Here is a 9509-nt window from a genome sequence, read left to right as displayed (position 1 = left end):
ACACTTGAACAGGTACTAAGAAAACACTGAGGAAAGCGGATTTAAAGTAATTATGCTGCATTTTGGCCAGATTTTTTTCTGTTAAAATAAATTATATAATTCTTTTAAACCAACAAAACATTTACCTTGTGTGGGAGCAAAATGGCTTAAAAGAAGTAGTATTAAACCCCTTAAGAGGCAGTGGCATTGCAATTGCAACTAAACATGGTTCTAAACCCACAGAACAATAATTTATGTTTGATGGTAAAAGCTATTAAAAAAAGGAATTGGCTTGAATGTATGTCATTTGTAAACATATATAACACAAAAAACTATCTGGATCAAGCTGGTACAGAATATAAGTGTGATTCAGACAGCATGAAAAACGTTAAAGGTGCTATTTTTGCGTCTCAGACCATTAATATAGCAGCAAACAACTATTTGCTGTGTATAGATAAGGTGGAGTAATGGCTACCTGAGCTGAGAATGAAGTCCTTCTACCTCTCAACCCATGGGCGAGCTAATGGTCAACGCGCTGCACTGCACTTATACAGCGGTTAGCACTGATAATGCCGTCCTGACCACAGACTATAAATATGGACGTCGTCTTCATGACATCACTCATAGGTTTCTGGATCTGGGTGGTTTTGGCCATCGCCATCTTGGCAGTGACGACACAACCTAACTCCCAGCACTGTTGCCGTTGATGAGTCCCGCACTGTTAGTACCATTAGCTGCTAGCCACCAGCTCAGCCGTCGCCATATTGAGAGCCGTGTGGAGGCACTAGATATGCGCTACATTTCTAATCGAGCACCTTTAAAGCTACTTCAGGCAAAACAAAAGGGCAAAGCTGCATGTTAAGGGGTTTAAACAAACTTTAAGTGCAAATGGAAGGTGATGTTAATCACTGCAGCTAAGTAGTGTCATCCTGATCTGAAATGTGAAACCCTGTACTATCATAGCATCTCTAATTGCCTCTCATCCTCCACTAAAGCACTTAATGTTGCAGAGGCAAAGGAGTTGCCTAACATTCTTGCCAGTACTTAGCTTGGAAAGCATTATATATGGGCTGCTAGTCATTATCAAGATGGATTGTGGTGACAAATGGCTGCCCAAACGGCCTAAAGCAGCCTCCTGGCAATATTGGCATTAAACACATTTACAGAGAAAAAGCCCCCAAACGGCCCCCCCCTCAACTGTTAATGAGCCAACAGCCGAGCGTAGTTTGGGAAAATAGAATCCGCAAATGCAGATAATGACATGGTTCCTCTTTGTAATTGGCTCCAAGTGAAAACATTTCATTTACCTCTCTTTCCCTCTTTATATCCTGTGTGTGTATGTGTGTGTGTGTGTGTGTGCACATGTGTGTGGTCACGCCTGTGTGTGTGTGTGTGTGTGTGTGTGTGTGTGTTCAGCTACCCTTGTGTGATTGGGGTTTGAGCTGCACGGTGAATTAAATGCAGTTCTACTGTAATTAACTGCACTTACCAGTCTGTGTATGAGACTTTCTGACGCACCAATAATTGAGGCATCAGGTTTTGTTTGTTTTAACCTGCCTTTGAAGATATGCTTGGAAGATGTTTCACATGGTTTAGTGGAAGTACATCTGTGTGCACAAATTTTAAAGTCTTGAATGGATTATTGTTTGTTTTTTCAATTGTTTAAGAAGTGAAAATCTGAAATATTAAAATATAATACATCTAGTCTGGCAATTTTCTTGACTAATTTTGTTTTTCGTCTGTCTTTGACTTACGGGAAAAAACAGCCCCTTTGTTGTCCAGTGAGAGAACATTGCCATGGTATTATAATTCCATTTTGAAAAACAAAACATAAGTTCCCAGTGATGATAATAGTTGTTTTCCAAAAGGCGTGTGTCTTGCTCAGCACTCTTTCTGGTATTTGTAATTTCATTAGAGGTCTGAATTTTGGAACCAAAGTCTGCCACAGTTAAGTGGAGCGTATCCCCAAGTATTTGTGGTTCTGGTCAAATATAAAGCTGTGTTTGTGGACAATATTGGTGTTCAGCAGACAGAAAGGTCTGGTTCAGTTCTGCCTCAGCATTAAACACACATAACCACAGTCTCCTTCCGTCTCTGGGACATTGTGGTGATTAGTGCTGTGCACCAAGGAAAGACAGACAGATAGATGGACAGAGACAGATGCGACAGGAAATAAATGAATAGACAAACAGCTTGTGGAGCGATAAACAGTTGTAGGAGGGGGGCATATACTACGCATGAAGCCTGATGTTGTTTTTGTTTCCCAGTGGGTCATCTGTCCCAAACCCCACCATCTCTTCAGTCCCTTCCCTTCGATCTCCCAACCCAAACCACTAACCACCTCAGAGGCTCCCCCCCGAAGCCCATGAATCCCTGCCCCAAAACCGCAATTTGTCTCGCAGAAGAGATTGATTAGAATAGCTTAGCAGGGCCGACACTATCATACTTAGGCAGAGTTTGGGAGTGGAGAGGGAGTGCTGCTGCTGGCTGTGTAGGCCATCCGTCACGCCCTATGTACACAGTCGGTCAGGTCATCCTTCAAAAGTCCCCGGGGCATCGCAGACTGTAGCTCACCAGAGTCAAAGGGTGCCTCTTTAAACGATGGACAGCGGGAGAACAGGGAAACAGAGAACAAGAGGCTGCATGCAGAAGCTGAGCCTGTTCCCCTGAGCAGGGGCTCATGCATTTAAATACAAAGTCAGCAGGAATGAGAAGGAACAGCTAACAAATGAGGCCGTCTTGTACATGGAAGGTAGATCAGTGGAAGATGGAGTGGGGTCATGACTTCCTGATGCAGTAGTTGGTGAAGGACCCAGCGGGAGTCTTGGGTTTAGTTATTCTAACCTTAGGATGGGCGCGCGTGTGTGCTAGCTTGTGTGTGCATGTAAAAACATGTGCCCATAGAAGAAGAAAAGCTCTGAGCTGCAGTTTCTGTCTTGATTTCGATATTTAAGTTTGACATTTGGCACACAAAAAACACATATATAGCTATAGAGACCTGGCTCCATCACGGCATCAGGCTGCACTTGGCGGGCGGACCACAGGACGAGAGGAGGCGGACTCTGATGCTTGGCGCTCAAAGTTGATGGACAATGTTTTCCCCGATGTCGAATTTTTTATGTTAATGCATTCCTCCTGATGCAAGTTAAAAAATGCACTTCAGGAATGCACTACTGTTTTTGTTTTGTTTTTCCTGTTTTTCAAACGGGCTCCAACTGCATTTCTTTGTGCAACCCTGTGTTGCATTATGACAATCTTTCCACAAAGGTTTGTATCTCTTACAGTAATAAAGAAAACGAACAACAAAACAATAAATCAGATTTGCACAAGAAAGCTTTACAAAGTCAGGCGTCTATGCAACTCCAACATATGTATATCTCCTGATATCACAAAGAAAAAGTCTGGTTAGAATTCAAACTACATTTCTGCAAAATGGACAAACAGCTGCTGTCTAGCTTACGTTAGGCGCTGCCGGGATAGTGATATACTGACTTGAGAACTCATGCAGCTCGGACAAAGCTGCCATGACCTCAGGGTCAAGGGCAGAAAAAAAGGAGGCAAAAAACTAAGTGGATTATGATAAAGTAATTTGTACCATGTCAGAGTGAGTTGCAGGTCCAGGAAGGGGAACATACAAATGTGTAGAGCAAAGAAGAGTCTGTGAATGGGAACAGCCAATGGCCTTGAGGCAGTTTGGTTCTCTGTCAGAATTTCTGACTTGATGTCATGCAATGCTTGTCAAGAGCAACATCTGCTGAAAAGATGCTTGAGTGATGGTCAAAAATGTGCTGGCGTAAACTCTGACAGCATGCACACGGGATACTCCATCCTGAATGGCAGAGAAATCTTTTATCTGACTCATGCCATCTTTCCTTTTACATTATTGTGCTTGTGGACACTCTGGGTCATTCTCAGTTCAGTTTGCTGCATCGTATATCACCAAAGAATAGAAGAGTGGACTCCCAAAGGGTATCCGTTAGAGTTCCCCAACTCTTCCCCTAATAACATGCAGATGGGCCTCCCTAATGCCTGTTTACATATCTGCGGCATAGTTCATGACTAAAGTAAGCAAAGCCCTAATTATTTTACCCGGCGACGGGACCAATAAAATCAACTTCCCCTTCTCATAATGGGTGTTTAAGTGTATCCTTTGATGGCAGTGCTTTGTTTATTTTTGGAAGAGTTGTGTAGCCGAGAGGAAAGCAAATAGAAGTAATGACACAGAGATGCTGACAAATGGGGGACCTGGTGATGGATTGATTTCCTCAATGATGCCTTGAAGGCTGGACAGCAAAGGTGGTTTAGCATAAATACAGATTCACACAATTGCAAATATGATGGTAACACTAATATGCTGTTTGCAATTGTCAGATTGTTATGTATCATCACATAGTGCCTGAATTAGAGTTACACCAGCTTTAGTGTCAATCATTTTGAAATTCGGTTCAACAGATGTTTTATCATTCAGATTTTTGCATCCGTTTAGAAATATCATACATAGTAATGTTCCTCTCTCTTCTTCCAGAATGCTGTGGAGAATAACTATCCCAGTCATACTGGCTGGGGTGTTCTGCATTACTGCAGAGACCAAAAAGCACCGGCCCCAGGGATCCATCCCATCCCCACACAAGACCAAAGGGAACCTGTCCTCAGAACGTCACCACCGGCTATTGCAGCCGAAACCAGAGGTGCTGTCCTCCAGCCGAGAGGCCTTGGTGGTGACAGAGCGACGCTACCTTCGCAGAGACTGGTGCAAGACCCAACCCCTCCGACAGACGATCAGCGAGGAGGGCTGCCGCAGCCGCACTGTGGTCAACCGTTTTTGCTACGGCCAGTGCAACTCCTTCTACATTCCCCGCCATATGGGCCCAAACTCGGGCGAAGGACAGAATCGAGGCCAAGCCTCAGGCTCTGGAAGGAAAAGCCATAACAAGGCCCAGGAGCCGTTCCAGTCCTGCTCCTTCTGCAGGCCACACCGCATCACACAGCTCACAGTGCAGCTAGACTGCCCAGACCTGCAGCCCCCGTTTAGACATCGTAAGGTGCAGAGGGTCAAACAGTGTCGCTGCACGTCTGTAGATGTGAGCGGCCATGGGAAACTGTGAAGGACTAAGACGGCCTTTAAAAATTTGAATGACACATTATCTGTCAAAGGCAGAATTTCACAAACTTTGCCAAACAAGGACTGGCTCCAAGTTGAACTATGCTGCACTGTGTACTACAATACAATGACATGAAACACAGAACTGGTATTACTAAACAAAGGCTCAGCGATGATTTAATCAGAGGCAAGCTGATGCTGTTGAAAGAGACTGATTCAAGTGGCTGCACAGGAGACACTGATGATGAATTGGACAATATTTAACATTAAGCAAGTTTTCCCTCCCTGTTATTTCAAGTTTATATCAACCTGCCCATCTCTACATTTGTCATTTGATTCCTTTGTGAGAAAGGAAAGAAAGTGCCTTGGAGTTTTACAACTACAAAACATAAAGGATACTGCCGATAATTCAGCGTTTTAAAGACACCGTAGAAATAGTGTGACCCCTATTAATGTAATAAGACATGTTTATATGCAGGTGGATCTACAGTAATTACACAGTTTGCCACAATGTTTTAACTTGTAAGAGATGTTGATTGCGTTTTACAAGTTCTGTATCTGTTATCCTGTATCTTTTCCTTGACTTCTCCCAATGTGTCCCAATGTCCCAAATGATACACAAGCTGATGTAAAGGACACTATTTCAAGAAACATGAAGCAACACAGCGATGACCAGTGGAATCCACCTGCTTGGAAACAAGCCTGGCTGTATCTTGTACATTTGCCACAAATATACTAGCCAGTAGGAAAAAAAAAATACTGCAGCATGTGTAATGGAGGTGCAATGCAATATATACAGTATATATATATATATTTTTTATGTATGTGTGCAAGTATATGTGAAAAGTATATTAAATCTATTTCATACAATACAGTGGTGTTTCGAGTGCATGTAGTTCTGTACCACTTAATACACAGACGGACAAATGATAAATGGAAAAGAGTCAGCAATAGCAAATTTTTCAAATAAAAAAATGTATGTCATTTATTTTATTCAATAAATATATTTTTTTATGACAAGGGTATTCAATCAAAACACATTGTTGGTATTGCACATGAACATCACATAACATCGTTCTATTTCTCCGTTTGCATATGGGAGTTCACACACAAATACACACACATAGTAGGAAAAGCACATCTAACTGCATAGGGTTTTTGCTTCAAACAAAGCATTTTGACATTACTGCGTAGTAAATCAATAGTAGGTCTATATCAGATCATATGACTTAGGTATGCGTGGCCTTTTTTTGATGAAAAGACATTATACTACAATATAGGATCTACTGTAACCATCACAAGGTTCAAAAGCAAGCTTGATTAAACTATTAGGCGTAAAGTTATCATGTCTCATCTGATGTAAAACAGATTCCTCTTCTTAACATGTAACATTTACAGGTGATGTCTAAAAAAATAAGGTCTGATCTACAGCACTGATTTGACCCCTCCACTGTGCGATAAGGCACTTTCAGTCAGGCAGGTGATCCATGCCGACCGTGTAGAAATGTTATAAAATGCTGTGCTTTTCACCATTAATGGAGATATAAAGAGGAAGTGCTCATTCCTTACTTTAGACTAGGCTTAGGAATTGCACTAAAAAAAGAAAATAGGCGACACACGGCTTATAAAATACTCAGTAAGCTTGGATATAGTGTCGCTAGAAAATGCACGGTGGAGTCTGAAATTTGTAGCAACAACATTTAATCTCAGCTAGAGGATGTCTTTTGGTGGCAATGTTTATATTTAATTATGCAAGTGCTATGACAGGGTGGCTGAGAATGTCATTTTTCATTCCACTTTTAAACAATATAATATCCACTTTGATCTAACTCACAATAAACAGGTCTAAATTAATTGAAAACAAACACTGGAAGCAAATACATGCTGTAAAAATGACCGATTAGTCACGTCAGATTGTACAGGCAGTGCTTGTGCAATAGGCTGGGTGATGATCATTTTCCATTCTCTGCTTCAGATCTTCTGACCCAGTTTTGCTTTCTGTGGAGTAAAAAACAGACCCGAGTTATTTACAGCTAGCAGCACTGGCACTCAGAGTGTTGTTTCTTCAACACCCTGACAAGTGTTTGGAAGGAGGAGACAATTAGCACCAAGAGAAGAAAAAAAAAAAAAGAAAAGAGGGCAATATTTCTGGAGCTACACCAACAAATTAAAGCACAGACGCAACCATATAGTAACTGTGACAAGAAGTGCAAAGACGTACGATTCCAGTTGCATGTTTGGGTTTCACATTGTAGGAAGCCTTCTCTTTGGCCTGTTTGAAGCACTCTTCAGCCCTTTTGACCCTAAAGAAACATCAATTACAACCATTAGTTATGCTATGGAGACCTCAACAGCAAAAAAATGGAGACAATCATTCACGCTGCTGCTGAAATTCACTATTTAACCACAAAAAAAAAGAAATATGCAGTAGAAAAATACCCCAGCTTTGGTCATCCATTGGGGTATTTGATAATTGTGCTGTATGTGGACGGAATGATCTCGGTTTGTCGAAGTGCCAGTGCTCCTACTTTGAAATGACTCACTCACATAGTTTACTACTGCATGCACAGAGCCAGCACTGTCACTACCCATTTGTGCTTTAAAAAGACAAATCAGCAGCATGTTGGCATTGAGTGAGGAACAATTCATACGAACAGACATGCATCCTGCTCACTCATTACTCGGGTACTGTGAGTGCCAGAGTTGCATGTCCAAACAGGTAAGGATGAATATCTATAGTTCCACTGGAGTCGAAAAGCAAAACCAGCAGAGAGAGAATTGGTATGATTGCCTCTTGCAAAGGTCAACGAGTTAATGCTTTTTAGTCTTTCCTACTGAACAAGCAAAGCTTGTGACATTTTGCTTCTCTTACAAATACATATCACAATTCAATCTTCATTTGGCATAATGGACCAATTTGCTTTTTGTTGACATATGCAGCAGTATCTTTATATTCATCAAAACCACTGGAAGCTATCTGGATGCTGCATGTGTTCTTTTCATTACTGGGGTGAGGACAACGATTCGGGTCATTTAACCTCTTTTCCCTTCATGAATTTGAATGAATCTGATAGGATCTTCAGTGAACAAGATGTACTGCAAGTTATTAATGGTTCAGGAACTTTTGCTTTGGGAAGGAACATTGGTGTATCTGTAATGACATTTAAAAAAGGTCAGAGAGTGGTGTTCCTCTCCCAAAGACAAAGAGACCGAAAAGCCGCTGATATCGGAGCAGGATTTGATTTTAGGACAATAGGTTCAACAGTTCTGTGAGCATATATTTCAAGTATAATGTCACATTCGGAAAAAGGGAACATGTCATCAAATTCTCACCGTTCCTGTAACATCAGCTTATTCTGCTTCTTCCACTGGTCTTTAAAATCAGAGGAAAACTCGTGCCAAATGGAGAAGAACGTGTTGGGAGAGACCTCTTTCTCTCCTGCCTTGGGTTTCACGGAGAAGGACACACTTAACTCCAAGAAGCTGAGGACAGAGAACAAAAACATTACTTCCACACTAAACTATTACAACATGAAACAGATAGACGTGCGCCAACTTTTGTGAAACTTAGTGCGAAGCAAATATGCGAAATATGAAACGTAATCTTGGAATAATATGTTTTTTCGGGGATTTAATGTAGTTACATAAAAACAAACACAATGATGACTGTGTATTTTAGAGAACAACAATGCACACAAATTGGACTTACTGCTTATAAAGCAGCAAAGTAATTATGTTTCTCTGACAGATTAACTTCCAAGACTAAAATAAAACTAGTATACATCTCATATAGTGATTTGTCACTCCTCTCCCTGGTGTGCAAAAGCTTTTATGTACGTTTGTGTACATATAAACGCACACACTGTTCTCAGCATGGGTGAGGAAAGAGAGGAATGAGAAAACATGTTCAACAAGGAGACAAAGACAGATCTGGCGAAAGGAAAGCGTGCATATGCCAGGGGATGACACATGTTCAAGTGTTAAATGTGGAGACCATTTGCAGTGGATCAATACAGAGGACAGGTTGGGGTCTCTTTGTTTGGAGTGTGCTATAGGAACACATTCCTAGCCAGCAGTAACAGAAGCCTGGAGCCAAGGCTGTCTACTCTCGCTCCGCTTAGATAAACAACACAGACACCGCACATGGGGCCTCCCGTCTACTGAGGGCCGGCCATGATGGCCTGCACCTTCCATGTAACTGTAGGAACCAAAGATCCTAAATATTGACAAAGTAGCACGATTATATTTCTTTACTGTGAGAATGCATCACTTCAAACTGGATTGGATTTCAAATTCAGAACTGTGATCAATGTTTTTCGACACTTGAGAAAAGATTGAATGTAAACCCATGAAATGAAACCAAAAGGGTCTGCATTTTCTTTCAGGTGAAGTAGCTGTAGGAAAAATGTGTAGGAGAAAAAGCTCTTAC

At 41.5% G+C, this 9509-nt stretch overlaps 2 protein-coding genes across 2 annotated transcripts in view; one reads left to right on the top strand and one right to left on the bottom strand.

Annotated features, from left to right (window-relative positions):
* Positions 1-4505: 4505 nt before the first annotated feature.
* grem2a (gremlin 2, DAN family BMP antagonist a) lies at positions 4506-5952 on the top strand (the record flags this gene model as incomplete). Its single annotated transcript, XM_079229779.1, has 1 exon — positions 4506-5952. The coding sequence occupies one exon, from the start codon at positions 4506-4508 to the stop codon at positions 5082-5084; it is 579 nt and encodes a 192-aa protein (XP_079085905.1). The 3' UTR covers positions 5085-5952.
* Positions 5953-6595: 643 nt separating this feature from the next.
* The window catches only part of fmn2a (formin 2a), a gene marked incomplete at its 5' end in the record, with an annotated part of 34677 nt that continues 31763 nt past the window's right edge, over positions 6596-9509 (bottom strand). The window contains 3 exon segments of the mRNA XM_079229288.1: positions 6596-7078; positions 7302-7383; positions 8414-8563. Of these exon segments, the coding sequence (XP_079085414.1) occupies positions 7052-7078; positions 7302-7383; positions 8414-8563 (259 nt within the window). The 3' untranslated portion in view covers positions 6596-7051.

This window comes from Taurulus bubalis (assembly GCF_910589615.1).
Source record: "Taurulus bubalis genome assembly, chromosome: 14".
Classification (NCBI taxonomy): Eukaryota; Metazoa; Chordata; class Actinopteri; order Perciformes; family Cottidae; genus Taurulus; species Taurulus bubalis.
This window is presented reverse-complemented; position numbering and strand designations above follow the sequence as displayed.